Here is a 20,796-nt window from a genome sequence, read left to right as displayed (position 1 = left end):
TCCCCCATCCCTGACTCCATTGTATGTTGCCAGTGCAGGGGAAACTCTCTGCAACTTAGCCCATGTTCCAGTGGGCTGGAGTTAATGCTCTGTTCTAGGAGCAAGGCCAGCACTTTCCATAAGTATTACAACACTTGAAGAGGCAAGAAAGAGTTTTAAGACTTCAATCAGATTTATTTGAGCTCAACCACAAAAGCAGCAGTGATGCAAAGCCAGGCATTACTGAAACAAGCACAACTGATCCCTGACTGAAGGACTATGACACTGCTGGAAGAAGCCAGTTCAAACACAACTAAGGCCCTATGCAAACACCCAGGGAAGGTTTGGAGGGGTAACAAGCAGACACTGAACAGTATGTGAAGAAAGCTGTTTCAAGAAGAGGGATAGCAGGGAGCTCCCTGGCTTCTCACCCCATCTGTTTACCACATGGGTCTTGGAACAAAGTGCTGTGAATTCAGTTTGTGCAGGCAGCAAGCTGTTCCTCAAAGCTGGTCAGAGACATTCCCTGAGTCTCCCAGCAGAGCACAAGCTCTGTCTCGAGCAATTAAGGTGGCAGAGCTGTGTTTAACTCAAACAGTGAGTTTTCTGGATTGGGACACACCAGCATGACCCTGGGGAGGGGGCTGTAGGGATGTGTGGATGGTAGCAGGATGCCCTGGGCTCAGGGGTTCACACTGGGGCCTTGTAGGGCAGTGCTGGGATGGCAAGGCTTTATTAGCACACCGGCCTCTGCTCTGTGGGTCTCTCCCTGTTCTCATCTGTGGATGACATTCATCTGGGAGAGTCATGGGTGGGAGCTCGGCACCATGGCCACTTATTGTTGCTAGGTGCTGAGGTGAAAAAATGCAGCTGCAGCCACAGGGTGGAACAGTGTGGGATAGGGTCAGAAGTTCTCATAATGATGTGCAAAGTAAGTCTGGTCCTTCTTGTTCATCTGCCGGCAAGCATGTTCCACGCTCTTTGTCATCCCGGGTGGGCCACAGCTGAAGACCCCGATCTTTTGCACCTGGGGAAGAAGGGAACCAAGGGGGTCAGACTGCAGCACCAGTTCTCCCTACAGTCCAGCCCCTCTTGATCCCTTGCTCTCTGACAGCTTTGGGCATGGATGCTGGCTGAGCAATCTATCTCAGCCTCCAGAGGCTTTTGGGGAGGTTGTCACATTCCCATGGAGCTGCCAGGGCCATGGAGGAAGGATGGGAGCCCCTCAGCTCTGGCCAGTGGTTGCAGCCGGGGTCCTGCAGTAGCAGGGGGTGTTTCACAGGTATGGGGCATTTCTGACTCTTGCAGCTCAGCCTGGCTCCAGAGGGAAAACAGGAAAGGATTCATTCCCCTTCCACTCTGTTCTTGGTGCAGATGCCACTAGGTCTCCAGGACTTTGGGGACAGGCTGGGACCAGTCGTCCACAATGGCCAGTGGGTGCACCTCCTCCTGTCCCCAGCTGGACACTGACCTCAGGGTGCACCTCCTGCAGTGAGTTGAAAAAGGGTACGAAGGGAGGGCGCCCAAAGTGGGTGACGGAGCGCAGCCCTGTGAACAGGCTCTTGTTCAGCACCTTCTGGAAGTGCCGCTCACAGATGTACTGAAAGAGAGATTGGTGCACGTCAGATGGCCCAGCACAGTGCAGCATGGCCCTGCACAGCCTGGCATGACATGGCCTGGCATCCTCCCCATTGGATATCCAGGCTCACCAGCATGGTGGTGCGCAGGTCGAACTTCTCGGCCAGCTGTGTGATGTAGATGTGCACAGAGACTAAGTTGTTCTTGTCTGATTCCTCCACCTCCCGGATGATGTCTGTCAGCCACTCAAACTGCCGCTGCGTGCGTGTCACCCAGATGAAGTAGATCTGTGGCACATTGGAACGAGGCCTAGAGTGAGGCCAGCATCCTTATCGATGTCCACGGACTCCATGGAGGATTTTATCCCCAAAGAGGCCAGCAGCAGCAGGAGGCATCTCAGAATCAAAGCATCAATCAGGTTGGAAAAGACCTCTGAGATCATTCAGTCCAACCTCTCAGGGGAGTTTGTCTTTCAGATACTCTTACCTTCTTACACACCATCTTTGAGTTTATGGATGACTTGAAGACCAGATCCTTGAGAATGGATGCAAAAGGTGTCACCCCAATGCCTCCTCCTACCAATACTGACACCTCAAACTTGTTCCACTCCTGGTGGCCCTCCCCGAAGGGTCCGTCCAGGTAGAGCTGGAAGGGAGTCAGCTGTTAGCAGAAGTCTCTGCTTGCCCAGGTCTTAGAAGCCCTCAGGGCTAAGCAAGTGCCTCAGGCTTGGCACAACTCATTGCTGAGATGCCTCATGGGTGACATCCTGTGCAGGGCTCACCTTGGGCATTGTGCCAAGTAGGGCCAACTTTTCAGGAGAGTAGAGTTCCCGCAGACGGGTGGTCCAGGGCCCAACGGCGCGGATGTGCAGGCTCAGCGTGTCTTCGTGCGGAGCCGAGGTCAGTGTGAAGGGGTGGTACTCGGTGGTGCCCAGGGCCATGCAGGCGATGCGCACCCACTGCCCAGACTTGTAGTCAAAGTCCTGCAGCCGCTGGAACTGCAGGTGGGTGACACCTGTGGGGAGACGGGGAGGGGGCTCCATTAAGTTGGAGATGTTGAGGAGTTGATGTTCCTGCATAGCTGCAGCCCCTGATGCTCTTGCAGGGAGCCTGGGCTGTGCTGGTGCTGTGTGACATGGGATGTTGTGGTACCTGAGGGCAGGAGCTCAGCTTTCACCACACTGATCTCCACCTTTTTCCTGCTCAGGCTGTACAGCTTGTCTGCACTGTAGATGAGAGCTGGGATGATGAAGTAGATGTAGAAACGGGGCTGCTGGATCAGTGCGTAGCTGCCATGGATGATGGTCTGGACAGGGAACAGAACCCTTTACCAAGGCGAGTCATCACCCCTGGGATGATTTGGTGGCAGCTCAACAGCAATGGGGAGCCAGGACTGGGGCTACCATCTCCCTTGGGACTACCCCAAGCTATTCCATCTCATCAGCTGCACTGACTTGACCTACAGGCTTTCAGTGCGTCAGCACCACCCCTCCCTTCCAGCCCAAATCCTTTACCAGGATGTAGAGCAGCACGTAGAGGTGGTGAGTGATCCAAAAGCCCTGAAAGCTGACACGCCGGAAGTGGTGGGTGGCAAACACATACATCACAGCAAGGACCACAAGCAGCAGCACTCCTGTCATGCCTGTGAGAGGAAGAGTTGGGAGACCCTGTGGGGGAGAACAGGGCAGCCCCATAGGGGCTCTAACTGGACTGGGAAGAGGGCTGCCCATCCTAAACACAGGTGAGCAGGTCTGTGTGGTAGGTGTTCTCACCTGGAACAGTCTGGAAGAACCACCAGTAATACTTCTGTGGGACCTGTGACCTGGAGAAGAACAAGAGATTGCACCATGGAGTAACCAGAATGAACTAGTGGTTTCCATTTTAATTTCTGTCCACGGCCAGGACACCGTGTCTGGACTCTGCTTCAAATTCCACCTACCCATCATTTGTAAAGACACTGGAGAAGAGGCATGACAGCACACTAAGAGGTGTGACTGAGAAGATGTAGACATTCACTACATGACCTGCAGTGTGGAGCACTGTAACAGACAAAAACACGGAGAAAGAAGCATCACTTGATGTGGATGGAGATGTCAGACCCTGCTGATGTTCCCAGGGACCTGGAGATTCCTCCTCTTCTGTAGCGTAAAGGCATCTATGTCTCTCCAAGGTCTTTAAGCTTCTGCCTGGTCCTTCCATAATGTGATGGGCTGGTCCTCTGCTTGTGGGTGGCAATCCCCCAGCAGCCCACCTACCTGAGAAAATCAGGGCTGCCATGGCAATCCAGCGGTGGAAGTCAACAGCAGCATCGAAGGGGATGTAGTGATTAAGGAAGGTCTCCCGCAGGACGGTGATGAGGTTGCGGCACATGGTAAGCAGGATGTAGGAGTACATGAAGGAGATGGAGGCAGCTGATCCCCGGGAGATGATGAGCCCCACAAAGGTGGTCTGTGCAATTCCAGTGCTGGGGGATGCAAAGGCATAGTCTGGGGAGAGAGAGTGGAGGGGGTGTCATGGGCCCAGCACTGAGAGCCACGACCCTTCCTGCAACAAGGAAACAGCCACCTGTGTGGCTCCACCAAAAACAGGACACCAGGGATGGATCTATGTGGGGAAGGGGACACAATGACCCAGAACTGCTGGATGACAGGATGTCCTTGGAGATCCAGGGAGGAGAATGTCCACCTGGGAATCTGCACCTTGGGACTGTGGCCTCAGTTGAGGAATCCAATATAAGAGGTGTCCCATAAAATGGAACTAGTCCAGTGGAGACCACCAGGATGGGTGAGAGCTGGAGGACACATAGAGCTATGTCTATGTAAGGGAAAGACTGAGGGAAACGGGCTTGTTCAGGCTAGAGGAGATGGGTCAGGGAAGCTGGCTGTCTTCAGCCATTTCATGGGTGCACAGAGCAAGTCTTTCTCAGGGATGCACAGTGGAAGGATGTAATGCAAGAGCACGAATTTCACTCTAGAAAATTCAGGTTTGAATTCTTGAAATTCTTCACAGGGAGGATGGTCGAAAACCAGCATAGGCCTGGTAAGGCGGTGGAATCACCAGCCTTGGAACTGTTCACACCTTCTCTAGACAAGGCCTTCAGCAGCCTCATTCAGCTCTGGAAAAGGGTTTTCTCTGAGCAGGGCATTGGACCAGACCCTTCCAGAGATCCCTTTCAACCCCAGTGATCCTTTGGGGACCCTCAATCCAGGGCAAAACTGACACTGTTGCCTAAAGCTGTGCCAGCCAAGTCCCCATCGTGCCCCAGGCAACCACCAGCTTTTAGGGATGAAGCCCATGCCCCCCACAGCAGGGCTGGGTGGGCACTCACAGTAGGCTCTCTCAGCAAAGACGCCAGCGGTGATGGCAGAGAAGAGGGTGACACAGATGATATGGCGCCGATAATTCTCAACGAAGCGCTTGAACTCCTGGATCTTCTGCTGAACTCTGTTCTTCTCGTACTTCTTCCGTTGTGCTTCTGTGTACAGATGCAGCTGGTACTGGTTCCCCCTGACAAATACAGGAATGCTGGTGTCACCATGAGGTTTCCCTGGCAAGGAATGGCTCAGGGCCCAGGTTTGGGTTTCCTCTCAAAGTACCCCTGCACATCAGTAACAGGGGTGACCTGCAGATCACACCCTCAGAGGGTGATCTCAAGTCAGCCTGATCTACAGTGCCCTCAAAAGCTAGTAGTAAATGGGGAGGCAGTGACTCACAAATGAAACTGTAGATGAGAACAGCAAAAGAAAATTTCATAGTAATATTAAACCATTAACAATTATCCACAAAAAGAGAATTTCCTTATCTGGTGCAATTAAGGTAAACCAAGACATTCTGGCCACCAATAACAAAAGCTGAATTGCTTCCTTGAACAAATACTTGTTGCTGCCACAGCAGGGAGAACCAAATTCTCTCCTGCAGCTGTTGCAGGCAGCCCAGGTGAACCAGCAGCACTCCATGAAGCAGAGGAGCACAGACAGGAACTGTCAGACAAGACCCCTCTTTAAAAACCACTATGCCAAACTCTGGTGTTGGCCACTTAATTAGTTTGGTGGTTTTTTTGTAGATGCATATCACCCAGACCCAGCTATGGCACTGTCCTGCCAAGATGGGACTGTTTCTGTAGCTCCTTGGCCAATGAGTGCTCCTTGGAGGGAGGGCTGGAGGGCTACCCAGTCTGACATGGAGATGTGAGAAACAGCAAACAGGATGAGAGGACTCACTTTCTTCCTGGTCTCCTCCTCAGCTCTTGGCCTTTTCGCTCCGTGTAATGACTCGTGGTGTCCAGATTTGGGTCTTTCTTCTCCTCTGAGATGGTTCTGTGCAAATAGATCCATGTCTACCCAAAGCTCTATTTGCCAGAAGTGCTTGCCAAAATTTTCCCCTTTTCTCCACTTCCCATCTCAGGCTCAGCTGGGAACATGTCCAGCTCTTTTCCACAAGCCTGCTTGCATTAACTTCAAGTGCAAATGGTCTGGATTTACCCCAAGAGAGCCCCTCCATCTGAAAAGCAATGCAGGACTCCCGTCTCCACACAGAGGATACAACAGGACTCTGCAGGGGGCAATTCCGCCCTTCGGCTGTGCCTGGGGAGGAGGATGGCAGCCCCACCGCAGCATCCAGCATGCATTTCCCACCCTTTCCCCAGCACTGGGACTTCTAACATCTGGTGGGAGCATTTATTGGAAGGCTTGGGGTGAAGGATAGATGTGAGCCAGGGCAGCAAGAGAAGGAATAGCAACAGCGACACTAAGGAAGGGAGCTTACCCTTTTGGCTCTTTTTTAATGAAGGAGACACAGTTGTGCGGATTTTGTTTCAACACCTCAGGGACACCTTTGAGGAAACAGAAGGACAAACAGCCATTCAGAAAGTGTAAGACAAAGTTCAGGAATCTCCTGTGGGCAGGGAAAAGCTCTGAAGAGACCCAAACATGTCACACATGAAGCAACAGCTGATGCCCCATTATTGCAGTTGAAGTGGGGAGATGGATGGGCCAGAATTTGAGAGTTCCATATTGGGTGCTGCCCATTGCCTGCAGCCTTGCAGGACCTGGGCTATCCCAGTGCTCATGCCCACTGACCTTTGACACAGAGCTGGGTGAGCCGAAGCTCGTTGTCATGGTCTCGCAGCATGTAATGGAAATTCTCCCATGTCAGCTCATTCCTGTCCTGAAACCCCGAGGCCTGGAACATGGACTCGGTCACCTGGTCTGCCTGTTCTCTTGATAGGCAGTTGTTGGAGATCTCAATGAAGGACCTGGAGCAAGGAGGTGAGATGGGGACACCAGCTGAGTCCCTCAAATAACACAGGGCAGAGTCTCAGACCAGTTCCATGGGAGAAATGGGTTCTTGGTTACAAGGGTTGAGTCCATGGTCTTCACGGGGCCTGAAGCACAGAAACTGGGAGGTGCTTCTGAAGACATGTCTATAAACATTGTGAAAACATTAGGAGAGAGGAGGAAGAGTACCTGACCATCCTCAGAAACTCTTCCTTGGAGAGGAACCCATTCTCATCAACGTCATACATCCTAAACATCATCTTGGACTTCTCCTCCGGGGACCCTGATAGGGTGAGGAAGAGGCAAAGTAAGAACAAGAAAACAAGAACAAAAAAAACAACAACTTCATTTCCGTCAACAAAGATGCTTTCATATGTTGTTTTTGAGTGTCTGGACCTTGCAGCAGCGCAACCTCATCCTTCCACTTGACTTTCTCAAGTGCAAGGTGAAATATTGGGTAGACACACGTTCTTTCTTGGGCATTATTTTTCAAAGTCAAAGTGCTTTTGCAGAGCAATGATTTTTCTGGGAGTTGTTTTGATTGAATCTGGCATTCAACATCATTACCTATGAATCCACCATTCCAGTGGTCTTTTAGGGAGAATCAGATACCAGAAACAGTTACTATGGTCTCTCAAGTACAGGATGCACAGTCCCTTCAAGAGAAAGGGTAGACATGTCTGTGGTGGTAGAAGACAGCTCCCCTCATGAACCATCTTCCAGAAAACACAATTATGTTGTCATGCCTCGTAACCCAAGCTGAAGCTGTCCCGAGTGAAGGAAATTTTAATCTGTAGCTTGTGTCTACAGGTTGACCTGCTGGGTAAATCTTGTCCTCCACTCTGACAGAGCCCAGAAACAGGTCCAAGGGCAGCAGATGGAGGCATTAACCAGCTCCCACCTTTCATGAAGACCACCAAGATGTCCAGGAACTCTCGGAAGGAGATGTAGCCATTGCCATCTTTGTCAGCCAGGGAGAACATGGACTCCACAAACGTGGAGTCCTCTTTGAGCCCCAGGGCTTCAGCAAACTCAGCTCTGCTCAGCTCACACGTAAGAGACTCCTTTGCCTTCTGTGAAGATTCAAAGCTGAGCTCTCCAGCATCGGATCTGTCAATTTCCAGCACCTGCAGGTTGTGTCCCACAAAAGAAATGTTCTGAATGATGGCGGAGCAGAAGGCTGGTGTTTCCTTTCTGACTCATTGCACAAAGACTGGTGGCTCCCTGGCACAAAACTCATGGCAGATACCATGGAGAAAGTCCTGCACCTCTCCTACACAATGTGACTTCACACTCCAGGTGACTAACCACTCTGGAGACCCGTCACATCACCCAATAGTCTCTTTGCCACTTTAGACACTCGTATCACTGCAACAGATCTCCCTTTGTCTTCTGCAAAGGAAAATGTCCCTGGAAGTATTGGCCCTTGTGTGTGGCTTACCAGTTTTACAGAGAGCAGCAACCCCAATGTTCATTGCTTAATCAATACAGAAATACCTTCTCCCATGCATCAGGGCTTGCTGCACCTCTACATACCTGTGCAAACAGGTGCCTGAAAAAAATCTCCAGAATTTTTTTTCTCTGCTCTTGAGTGACTGCCCGTTTCATCAGGCTCTGTTCCTTCATCTCAGATAGATGCAGTTCAAGTCTGCTCTCCTTCAAGTAGTCTCCTAGCTTTTTGACAAAGATGCTCCTCTCGGCCTCCTCATTGAAGAGCAACACCTGCAAAGGACCCACAACTGGATGTGATCATCAGAGGCTCAGCTCCATGGTATTTGCTGGACCTAGTGGTTCTCAGGAGACCACAACTCAGCAGAGTGGTGCAGAGGACTGTAAGAAGTCCAGGAGAAGGTGTCATAACCCAGGCACCATAGTACTCACCAGGTCATATTCCTTGGGGCTCTTCAGGAGCAGAGCTTTGTTCCCTTTGTTGTTGGAGAGGATCACCTCCACTCTTTGGTGGGCTTTCAGGTTGATGCTCCGGAGTACAGATCCTCTGTTATCCAGCACTTTGAGCACTTTTTCAGCTTGGAGCCGAATGTAGACAGGAGAGTTGTCTGTCTTGGGCCCATGCCACTCTGTGGCTGGTGAGAGAGAGCACAGGACTCAGCTGGAAAGGTTCCTACCTATCTCAGAACCTCCTTCACCAAGAGGCATTTTGGGAGTGATTTCATGACCAGGTGTATCTTAAAGGAACAATGATGATGTCCTAACTGCAGAGCTCAAACACATGCACACAAGAGGAGTACAAAATATGGAGTAGAGAGGCAGGACTTTTCCAGTGTGCAGAGCAAGGAGACACTATCCCTGTCCTGGAACTACTGGTGTGATTGCTCTACACAGATTTCCTTCGCAGGCATGACCTGGAGAGGATTGGAATTACAGAGGCACAGGATGGCTCAGGTTGGAAGGGACTTCTGTTGGAAGGCTATTTTGCCCAACCTCATGTCCAAAGTAAGACCAGCCACAGGTCAGTCTGCTCAATGCTTTATCTGGTCAGGTTTTGGATAGGATGGGCTACCAAGTTCTCTGGGCTTCGTGTTCCACTGCTTGACTATCCTCCTGGAGAAACAATTCCTCCGTACATCCCATCTTAAAGCCCCAGGCCCAGCCCTGCCTCAGTGTGTGCCCTGACTGCAGCAGCAGCATCACCAGACGCCATCACAGGGTTGATAGTGCCACCTTACCACATGTGTCCTCGCCAGACACCTTCCTGCACACGCTGGTGCCCTGCTTCCTCTGCAGTTTCTTGAAATCTCTCTTGCGGAAAGCGGCAACAACCCAGGCAACAAACAGAGTCACTGGGGACACATGGGAGAAGGAGGCATGAGAGATCATAAAGCTCCTTTGCCCTTTTGGCTCCTTCCTGCTGCCCAAGGACCCTGCCAGCTCAAGCACCTCATTAGTGACCAGGACTCAGCAGCTCCTGCGGGGAGGTGCTTTGTCCCTTTCTCTGGTGGAGAGGTGGAAGAGGAGAAGAGTGACAGGAAGAGGAAACAGTGACAAACCCAGGGGCAGACAGCAGAGGACAACAATGATGATCCCGAAGCCTGCACCACTGTCTGCAAAGTAGTCCAGCACCATCATGGGCGTGCAGTTTGCCAGGTGTTGAGCTGTCAGCTGCTGGGGCTGGGGGCATGGATTCCCTGCAAGGGGGAAATAGGTAGTGAGTGTCATTGACCCTGTACCCAGCTCACCAGCAGAACCCCCAGGAACCTCTGCATTAAGATGTTGATGAGATTCATGTCTGAGTGACCCAGAACTGCAGAACTGGGGTACTTAAATTAAACTCCAGATCTTGGGGAGAGCCTTTGGGTTTGGGTTCAACCTTTGCCTGCCGCAGCAAACCAAGCACAGAACTGGACTCAAGTGCTCTGGAGGTTCAGCACCATCTCCTTGGGATGGGCTAACCAAGAGGCACCCTGGGCCACAGCAAATTGGGGCTCAGAGCCTCCACTCATCTGGATGTTGCAAATCCAGGAAGTCCTCCTTGTGTGATTACAAGGAATGCACACCAAGGCAACAAGGTCACCTTGTGAGGTCTGGAATGTTACCCCAATTAAATGCTTACAGTAAACGGGAAGAGTATGGCAAGATTCCAAGAGGAAAAGGCATTTTGCCAAACAATATGCATTTTTCCCTTGGGATCATGCCTGCACTTCAGCCCTCTTTCAACATCTGTATCATACATCAACATCTTGCTCACAAGCAACTCTTGCATTTTGTGCTCATTGCGCTGATTTAGGGTCATAGCAGGTGTGAGGCTTGAGAAACTCCAAACCTGATATGTTCCTTCTGTCATTTACTCACCAGCTGTGTCACTGGTGAGTTTTCCTTGCTGGAGCCATTCCCTCCCTGTGCCCTCCCATTGCACAGTGTGCTCACCCTCTCTCCATATGAACACATGCGGCTGGAGGTCTGTGGATTGGGCATAGGTGACAGAAGTCAGGATGCTGTGAAAGGTGGTGTTACGGATCTCCATGATTTCCTCCTCTGTGAACAGCCTGGATAAGGACGTGGAGACAAGTGGTTGCTCCAGGTGTCACTGACCAGCAACAGGAGGGAACTGATGAAGCTGGAGGATGCTTTTTCCTCCAGCCCCAGTTTTCATGTGTTACTGGGGTTTGCAGAGCAGCTACCAGATAAGGACAAGGTCATTACCCATTCTTGGTGTTTTCGAACCAAAACCTGTCGCCACCACGCAGGCGTAAAAACTGTTCCAGGATGATGGTAGAGAAGAGGGAGCCATTAGCCTCCAGCATGCCTCCTGGGAGCAGCTCCAGCCTAGCCATGTTGTTGGCATACAGGTCAGCAACCTTCTGCAGGACCTGGTGAGAAACCCCCACCACACATCTGTGAGCACAGGGAATTCTGCCAGGGCATCAGAAAGTGTTGGTTAGCCTTAGGAGGGGTAAGAAATGTGCATTTCCCGGGCATCACACACATCTGTGGGCTGGCAGGATGCTGAGCCTCACATAGCATTGAGCTCATGGCTTGAAGTTGAGCAACTGAGCAGCACTCCCAGAGCATCTCAGCTCTAGGAGGAGCAGAGTGCCTGGTGGCACAGTGGCATGGGAGGGTAGAATTGGGGCAGGATGGTTTATTCATGCCATGTAATGACGTAGTTACCCCAATGCAAGAATGAAAATTACACAGTTATCACCCTGCAGACATGAAAATCAGCCAGGGTGGGACATGCATTGATCTCCCTCTTCCTATGATGCTGCAGAATTCAGTTCCTGCCTGGAAGGTCCCTTCATCCCTTGGCCCACATACATTCTTTGCCCAGACCAGTTCCCTGTTACCTGTGGCTCCAGGTGTGGGGCAAGGTTTGACCAGTTTTGGAGAGGTTCCAACCCAAAACGCTGCCTGACTTGGTTGTAGGTTGGCAGGCCAAAGTCTCGCCCACGCTGAACCCAGCTGGCCACATAGTCGGTGCGGGAGTACTTCACGGGCCCATACCAGTAATCTGTGGGTGGACACGTTTAATGTGCCCTGTAGCTCTCTGCACTACATTAAAAAGGCTGAAGCATGTGGTTGGGTGTGATGGAGGAAGCAGTGGCACCTGCCTCCCCACCTTGCCCCCAGCACAGCCTCAGGCATTGGGGTCCCCCACCAAGGCACAGCTGCAGTACAGACCTTGGAGATCTTCCACTATAATGTTGTCCTCCTGCTCTGCTATCTGTGAGCTCATCCCCAGCAGCAGGTTGTCCACATCTTCTGCCTGTGACAGCCCGGGGCTCTGAGAGGAATAGCATGAGCAAATGATTCCTCTTGCATGAGGAAGGACAGAAAGTAGCCCCACAACCCTGAAATGGTGCCCCCAGGGGTGCAGACTCATGATGTAGGGGAATCAGGGACCTCTTCCAGGCTCATTTGCTCCACATCAGATCAGTCTTGAAGTCTGAGCCTGACACAGCTGAAGGCTGGGGATGTTAGATGGGGAGGATCTCCCACCCCTTGTCTGGCTGTCATGCTCTGCACCCAGTTTCTCTTGCTCCACTCCCTGTGGAGTGCCCCATAACACAGAGCAAGAGATGAAGCCCCCTGGCCAGCCTGCCATATCCTCAGGACCCCCATGCTCCCTCCCCTGTACCTCTCTGCTCCAGTAGCTGTTGCAGAGCCGCACTGCTGGGAACGAGCCACTGGAGACAGACACATTCTGGAACTGACACTTGGTGTCTCTGGAACAACAAAGGAGGATTCACCCACAGCCCTGAGCCAGTGCTGCCTGGAGCTGTCAGGGCTTGGCTGTCTCAGCCGAGGGTAGGACATGGGAAAGGGACAGAAGACCATCCCAACAAAGACCATTCCCAGTCACCAACCGAGCTTGGGCATCCCTTCCCCTCACACAGGCACTGTAGTCCCATAGCCCCGCCAGGCTGCTCCTACCTCTTGTAAACTCCTGGAGGCACCATGGTGGCCAGGAATTGCCCTGCAGCTGCCACAAACTCTGGAGAGAGGCTGGGGTCCAGGTGCTGCTGGTAACCTGTGGGGCAGTAGCCAGGCTGGAGGGAAAAGGGGCCAAGCTCCCTCTCCCCCACCCACTCACCAGCTTCCCTAGTCCCTCTACCCCTGCTTCCAACACTCCATTTCCTTCCTACCCCTCACCTTGGTACTCCGGGACCTCTGTGCCCAGCAGAGTCGGCAGCCACTCATACAGAACAATGCTCTAGGGAACAGGGAAGCTGAGTCAGAGCCAGAACCATGCAAGATTTTGGGAGTCCCTTCAGAGCTGGGGGATCCCATCCCTCACCTGGAAAGTGGCGATGACCCTCTTGCGAGTGTGCTGGAAGAGATCCTCATCAGACCAGTCAGGATGCTCCTGGGCCATTGCTTTGGCCAGATGATTGTGGTACCGAAACCAGGCGATGCTCTCAGCCTGCACAAAGGGGTTCTCATTCCCCCAGGCACTCCCCAGGTCTGCAAGAGCCACCATGACCATCAGTGGGGGATGTCACCACTGGGTCTAGCTTTGCCCATGGCTAAGATGCCAGCCCTGTGGATCTAGCCCTTTGTCTCTTTGCCCTTCCTTCCTCTCCTCAGGCAGACCAACAACCTGGGCAAGTGAAAAGCAGTACTGGGTCCCCAGCACGGAACAAATGTTGGGCAGGTGAGGAATTCAAAGCAAGCTGAGTGAGTTTGTATCAGCAGCAGCCCTTTTCTTCAGAGGAGTTCACCTGGGATCAGAGCTGGTCTCTGACATTGCCACCTGGTCATATGGCCTCTGGAGTTCCTGGGATGTTTTTGCTGGGGCTTAAATCTTCCACTCCCTTAGGAAACTCTGACAGCTCTCTTGACCCATGTGTCCTGCCTCCCTGCATCTTCTGCCCTTTCCCCTTTCCTGGGATCCACTCTGGGCTCAGCTCCAGGGATCTCCTGCTCCCCTTGCTCCCAATCAGGGATGAAAAACTACTGGAATGTCACCATTACCGTATATCCCTTGGGGACCGCCCTGCCCCGTGGATGGATCCAGTGCCTTCCACATGGGAACCCTCCCATCCGTCTGCCTTGGGAGGCTCCCGCTGGGCCCTGATGCCAGCTGTCCCCCCGAGAAGCTCCTCAGGGCATCGCTCCAGGAGTGTGAGGGGCCGTAGATCGCGCTACCATCCAGCCAGCCTGTCATCTCGTTGGTCTAGGGCAGGCACAGGAAGGAGGCATTAACAGGTGCCAGGAAAGGTGTAAAAAAGAAGTTTGTCTCTTTTGCTCTTGCAAAATAGCCTGTTTCAACTCTATTTAAACAAGAACTCTCAGGAAGCAAATAAATCAGCTCTCAGGAAGCAGACAGTCTCTGTGCAAACTTCAGGAATTGGTGCCAGGAAGAGGAAAAGACCAGGTACAGGTTTTTCAAAAGTATATTTGGGATTGTTTTTTCCCCAATTATTTTGACTATGCCCAGAAGCAGTGAGTCTGTGTGTAGGCCGGAAGGGGACTAAACCTATCTCTGGGGAAACTAGGAACTAGGAACTGTCCCCTCTGATCTCCAGCAGGAAGTCCCACTGTCCTGGCAGCATGCTATCTCCCCTGCCAAATGCTTGCATGGAAACATACTTTTAATTCTGAAAATATGCTTGAGTTTCCAATTTTTTTAAGCTTTTAAATGTTGATAAAAACATGACTTGCTAAACTGGTCTTTTCAGGGTTTGTCACATGAAAGGTTCAAGGGGGTATTTAACCTTGGTGATTTTGGCTGGGAAGATCTCCAGCATGAAAGAAATCTGGGGAACACAAGCAGAATGGCAAAATCCAGAGAAATTATGGGAAAACCTGGATTTATTTTCCAAAACGACTGAAATTCAGGGAAACACTGCAACTTTGTGGCACTGTCAGCTCAGCTTTGTTATATAGTATTAAAGACAGGACTTGGTGTCCAAAACAATGTGCGGTAATTACCTAATTACCTTTTCTTTGTTCAGGAAATGCTTTGACCTTGGGCAATCACTAGTGCCGCTCGTTGTGAAACTTGGAAGTTGACTTTGGCCTCATTTAATTGGTTCAAACACTTGAGAGATGTGTATTTTTAGGGACACAGTAGTGCTCTCATTTTATTTTCGCAAGTTATCTTGGCTGCTACAGACCCCAATGGTGGGTGAAGAAGAATTTAGGCAAAAGGCAAAGAGCAGAGGAAACCACACCTACCTGTTGCCGGGGGTTGTTGGGGCTCTGCCCCGTCTCTGCTGCCCAGCGGGTGCGCTGGAAGGGCAGGACCACATCTCCAGTGCTGGCAGGGTCAAACACTGTGTCTCCAGACGGGATGTGGATGTTGAGGAACTCAGCAGGACAGCCGGGTTTCTCTGTCTCCAGCATGTCCAAAAGCACATGGAAACCTGACAGACACCAAAGCATGGTCAGCAGCAGCCAAGACTGCCGCCAGCACCTGGAGTAGGACAGCAAGGAGAGCAGCTGTAGGCTGAGTGGACCGCCATGTGTGACAAGGGTGACCCAGGCCAGGTGGAACAGGGCTTGAAGAAACCCGGCCTAGTGGAACAAGATGACCATTGAGGTCCCTTACAACCCAAACATTCTGGGATTCTATGATTTCCCAGAGACAGACATCTCCAGAACTGGAGACCTAAGACCCACTGAGCTCCTGGGGGAACAGAAAAAACTGCTCCAACTTGCAGCAGTTCAACTCAGGACAGCTTATTGTACTTCTCCGGTGTTCCCGACATGGGGCAACTCCACTGATAAAGAAATGATGAAGTTCCCAGCTGACTAATACCAGCACTTGGGTTAACTGGCAAGGGTTACCAAAAATCGACACAAACTCTTTTAGCTGGACAATGCTGTGGTAAAGCCATACCCAAGGTTTTGTGGTCTGATATCCACATGTGGGTCTGCTGAGGAGGGCTGGGTGAGGAGCACTCCGATGCATAGCCTTGGGTGTGTGAGAGACCAACATTTTTCCACCCAAACCACCGTTTTCCCAGTTGGTGTGGGGCCCCAGGTCTTACCGAAGAAGACAGCCAGCACGGTTATGTTCCTGCGGGAGGGCAGCCCCGAGGGTCCCCGTGCTACTGCATTGCTCAACTGCCGAGCATTGGGCACGTGGGGCTCCTGCAGGGCCTGGTAGACGCCGTCTGCATAGTTGGCTGGCAGGAGACGCAGCAGCCTAGCTCCTGCAACACCAACAAACATGGAATGGGTTCTGTGGTACCCAGTGAGAGCCACACCTACAGCGGGATACATGGATGCGTGTTCAGGTCCCAGAAGACAGTGAGAGGATAGCATAGGTTCTTGGAGTGACCAAGAACATGCAAGTTTTGGTGTCATCAACACTGGGATCAGTACTTTTAAAACCAGGAGAGATCCTCCATCCTCCACCTTCCTCTCTTCCAGCTGTCCTCTAGTCCCTGTTGCCTCCTGGAGGTCTGAGGTGGTGCTCCAGTGGGTAACTGGAGCAATGTTGAGCTGTCCCATGTTGACTGTGCAATCATACAAAAGCGTGATGTTTAGAGCATCATAGGGAACAGCCAGAGAGGCAGCGAGACAAGTGTGAAGATGAGAGAGAAACACTCTGATTTTGCATGCACTGCTAGTCCCAAAACTGAAAAGCCTAGAGGCAGGTCATTTCACTGAATTTGAAAAGCTTGTCACCAGTGTGGTGGCTCCATTTACTCAAGTTCCCCAGAACTGGGTGAAATCCTGAATTCCTGCCTTAGTTTCCACAAGTTGGTTTCCAAAAGTTAAGGTCTGATCTGTCTGCTCTAGAAGAGGAAGACCTGGTCTGTCTGTCATGGCTGGTTTTTCCTGTCAGGCTTTGGTGTTACCAAAAAGCTGGTGACACACATGTCGGGGGAGAATCCTTTGGACTCGAAGCTGCGCATCTGCCACTGCACCTTGTGTCAGTGTGTCACCAGAGCAGTGACCAACCTGGGCTGCCAGAAATGAGGATTCAGAATCTTCAATGTTTTAGATAAGATCCTGCCTGATCTGTCCTGGTCCCTGGGTCAAGGACTTCTGGAGCTGAGCCCATGGGCTGGCTGTAGGCCCATGGAGGGGAAACAGTTCACCGATGACACAGGGAAATCCCAAATGCCTCTCCCAGTACCGACCAGTATATGGTATCAGCTCTCTGCAGGGCAGAAAATCAATAGGTTCAGCATGTCTGGACCATGAACTCTTCTGCCTTGTGTTGAATCCTGGCTGAACTGCATGTTGATTTTGGCTAAAGATGGTTTTCTGCAGCTCTGGGATCCCTGACCATCACAGAAACACCTGCTGAAAAGAGCTGGGTCCTCCCTGCCTTGGATATTCTGAGCGATCTCACAAAGGCATAGCTTTACTCTAGGATTGATCCAACACCAGCACGACCTGCAGATTGTGCCTGGGCAGCAGCAGAACGTGGCAATGCCCAGACATGCTGTCTGACCCCTCCATACTGCTCTAACAGGGTTGTTAGGTGCATCTAGGACCATTGAGGGCCATGGGAGGTGGCATTGTCTGCTGGTTCAGGCTCAGGTCAGAAAGGTTTCTGTCTCAGCCACAAAGCAAGCCAGATGCCCGAGGGGCAGCTCACCTCACCTCACCCCATCCCACCTGTCCCGAGGCCCGGCACTCACCCACGGAGCCGTAGCTGTGATGCATAAGGTTGTTGTACCAACCATCATAGCGCTGGACCTCCCAGGAAATGCTCTCCTGGGCTCCTGGAAGAGACAACCCACTTTACGAGCAGCAAGAAAAAAGCATGAAACAAGCATCACCACTAGAGAATTATATTTATATTGTGATCTTTTCCCGTATTCTTTCTGAAACTTCCTAAATACACAGGTTTTTTAGACAAATTTTGCACTCCTTTTGAGGGACAATAGCTAAAATTAGAAATTCATGCCTGTCATCCTGATGTCCTCAGATCAATTTGTAGCCACCACCAGCCTAATTCCAAAAGATATCCCTCTTCTCCTTCTTTCTCACTGGATCAGAAACGTCTCCTTACTTCTGACTCCTACAATGTCTACATGAGTCAAGGAAAGGCTTGGCACTTTTGCATCAGCATCACCCTTATTTCCTTCGCGTTAATTGTTTTACTTTTACTTTTTACTTTGCTAATCCTAGCAAAGACTTCCAGTTCCAGCTTACAAGCTGTCTACTCAGTTGTCACAGGGCAGTCTCTCAGCCTGCACTTCGCTCCTAGTTTTTCTTATCTCCTCACAAACTGCATCCTAGAATAATAGAATTTGTGTTGGAAGGGACCATAAACATCACCTGGTTCCATTCACCCTGCCATGAGCAGAGACACCTTCCACTACACCAGGTTGCTCTGATATGATGTGTGGGTCAGAGGAAATTCCCCTGAGGGGCATCAACTACCCAAGATCTCCCCTTGTGTTCCCTTCCCCAAAATCACACTTACTCCCCAAGGTCCATGCTCCCAAAAGAACCACAACCACACTCAACATCATTGTTGCAGGTTGCATCAGCCACTGGGTCTCTGGAAGCAGCAACCTGCAAATGGAGCAGAGGACAGAGTTGGAGGTGGGCTGTTCCTGGAGGGTGGAAACATGGAAAGACCGAGACCTCAGCTCTTTTTGGTGGTTTCTGCTGCTGGGTAAAACCTCACTGCTGCCATCATCCATCAGCAGTGTCTCCTAATTTGGGCTCTGGGAAGTTGGCAGAAGTCGTGTGAGACCCCATCACCTTGGGATGTGTTGGGATGTGCCAGCTGACCTGAGAACACCTTTCTGCTGAAGCAGGACCAATGGCCCTGCCTTGGGGTATCCCAGTTACAGACTCACAGCTCATCATCTAGTTGTGTCTGCTCCATTACAGAAACAGGTACATTTCAAATGGAAATTTTTTTTACATTGACTCATCCAAGCAAATCCAGCTGTGAACATGATGGGAAAGCCTTAGCACACAGTCAGACATCCCAAAGTGTGTAAGCACTGCAGACAAGACAACTTGGTCCCCTCTGACCTAATCTGATGGCCATCCCTCCTGACGACCCTTTCTCATGATGCTTTACCACCTCCCTTTCCAAAAAAGCCCTGGATCCAGAGCAGATTTCATCAATGGGAGCTGAACATTTAAAATTCCAGGCAACAGCTGTCAGAAGAGAGGGATTCCCAGTACTGAATTGTGATTTAGAGTCACAAATGTGACAATTCCACCTACCACTGGCTTTTGGTGCACAGAAATGCCAAACCTGAATTTAACTCCAAGGCAGGGTTTTCCACTAAATATGGCTCTTTGTCCCTGTTTCAGTGTGTATCCAAAGATGAGTACTATTTCAGAAGACCTGTGCTGCCAAGAGATGCAGCAATGCACAGGTTTCAACTTTTCCTACACAGCTCTGTCACTTCCAAATAGATGTTTTTAATTTTTAATTTTATTCATTATTTTAATTAAAATTTAAATAAAATCAGGAAAGGCTTACACATTACCAGCAGCTCTGTAGGTTTTATTTTTTATTTACTGAGAATTACAGTGGGGTGTTTTCACCTATAACTCCTAGTGGTGCAAACTGCAAAACAAGAGCTCATGTTGAACTGCTTGGAAAACAAAGTGGCCTGAGACTTAAATATTATCATTTGCACTCACATTAATTACATTAATCAATTTAAACACTCATCACCAGGTTGTGAGCGAGTATGTAACTCGTAGTCAGTCCTTCTGCCAGCGATTCCTGTACTTTTGCATTAGAAAATAAGTTGTGTCTCAAGAAGTGACATTTCCACGCTACTTGACCGGCACAACAGTTCTTCCTTCCCACATCCTTTCCACCCCACAGCTCTGTGGTCTGATGGATGTGAGATTTACATTGTGCAGCTTGTGGGAATTAGAGGCTCTGTGAGCTGCATTCCATACAAAGAACATGGAAGTTTGACTAATGGTGACACACAGAGATGCCTGTGATCCTGGCAGGAGCGACAGAGCGCTCCCACCATCACCACATGGGACTGGGACTCTCCTGCCTGAAAGCTCTCCCTGTTGAAACAGCTCCTTCCCTGAGCACTGGCAGCAGTTGTTGACTCGTGCAGAGAGGTCCACATGGCCTCCTGTGCTGTCGAAAGGGAGACCCCAGAGACACAGTTAGATTTATCTCCTCCTGATCAGAATGTACAGTTGCAACCCCCACTCGGAGTGAGGCCTGAAGGTGCCACAGAAGCGGCTCAGGAGACACAGAGCAAGGCCAAGGCTCAAAGCACATCACCACAGCCACAGACCCCCTGGGTCTTCTCATAGAGTTCCAGCAGAATAAGTGTTTTAAAATTTCTTCTGTCACTAAGCACATCTCCCTTTTCCTCAGGTATGGGAAATACTCTTGTCTCAAGCTGTGAGATTAAATGCCAGTTCTCATAAACCTTTTATCTTTTTATGCCTCAGAAATTAAAATTTATTTATTGCCTTATCAAAGACTGGAGGTTTTCCAATCTGGATCATGGCCAATGTGATACAGTAATGGTGGTGATCTTGCAGTCCTTGTAAACCCATGGGTGCAGCTTGCTGAGGAAAGCTTGACAAGTGTGAATTATTTCCACAGCCTTGTCAAGCTTCCCAAGAATTTTGGAATGAGGAGCCCTCCAGACTCTGCTTTTCCACAGAATCCCTGTGTCATCTTTGGAATTCATTCCCTCCCTCTGCATCTACTGAAATTAAGCTTGTCAGCCTCGTCTTCTCCCATCACAGAGGATCCCTTGCCCTGTCAAAGCCTGGAGTTTCATACCCCTCCAAAAACTGTCAGATAGTGCAAACACACAGCTTATCACAGAGCAAGGATCTCCTATTCCACCTGATCCCAGCAAATTTGGTTCCACTAAAATTAGGGCTTCAGCCTCCAAGAGTTTCCTGGGCTCTCCCTGGAGCCACAGGTAACCTGGGATTGTGGAACACACCAGCATCCTGAGAGAGCATCAGCCCCATGGCAGAATCTAAGCGTGGCCACCCAGAGGACAGCAGATTCAAGGCCTTCCACAAGCCTGGAGCCTGATCCCTATGGTCCTTGTGAGTCACAGCTAATTTCT

General features: G+C 50.7%; 1 protein-coding gene across 1 annotated transcript; it reads right to left on the bottom strand.

The window, feature by feature from the left end:
• Positions 1–188: 188 nt before the first annotated feature.
• Positions 189–19,108, bottom strand: DUOX2 (dual oxidase 2). Its single transcript, XM_033071064.1, has 33 exons — positions 18,186–19,108; positions 17,395–17,478; positions 15,787–15,951; positions 14,972–15,159; positions 13,766–13,967; positions 13,089–13,255; positions 12,944–13,004; positions 12,725–12,821; positions 12,429–12,516; positions 11,972–12,074; positions 11,638–11,801; positions 10,994–11,160; positions 10,718–10,836; positions 9,841–9,978; positions 9,520–9,633; positions 8,714–8,916; positions 8,369–8,554; positions 7,734–7,959; positions 7,022–7,115; positions 6,635–6,810; positions 6,321–6,387; positions 5,777–5,872; positions 4,885–5,063; positions 3,812–4,042; positions 3,496–3,595; positions 3,329–3,378; positions 3,071–3,198; positions 2,709–2,862; positions 2,339–2,571; positions 2,044–2,202; positions 1,689–1,844; positions 1,451–1,579; positions 189–1,006 (listed from the first exon to the last, which is right to left on the bottom strand). The coding sequence occupies exons 1-33, from the start codon at positions 18,406–18,408 to the stop codon at positions 884–886; spliced, it is 4,770 nt and encodes a 1,589-aa protein (XP_032926955.1). The 5' UTR covers positions 18,409–19,108; the 3' UTR covers positions 189–883.
• Positions 19,109–20,796: the final 1,688 nt, after the last annotated feature.

Source organism: Catharus ustulatus, chromosome 12 (genome assembly GCF_009819885.2).
Source record: "Catharus ustulatus isolate bCatUst1 chromosome 12, bCatUst1.pri.v2, whole genome shotgun sequence".
Lineage (NCBI taxonomy): Eukaryota > Metazoa > Chordata > Aves > Passeriformes > Turdidae > Catharus > Catharus ustulatus.
Note: the sequence above shows the minus strand (reverse complement) of the source record. Positions and strands in the feature narration are given on the sequence as shown.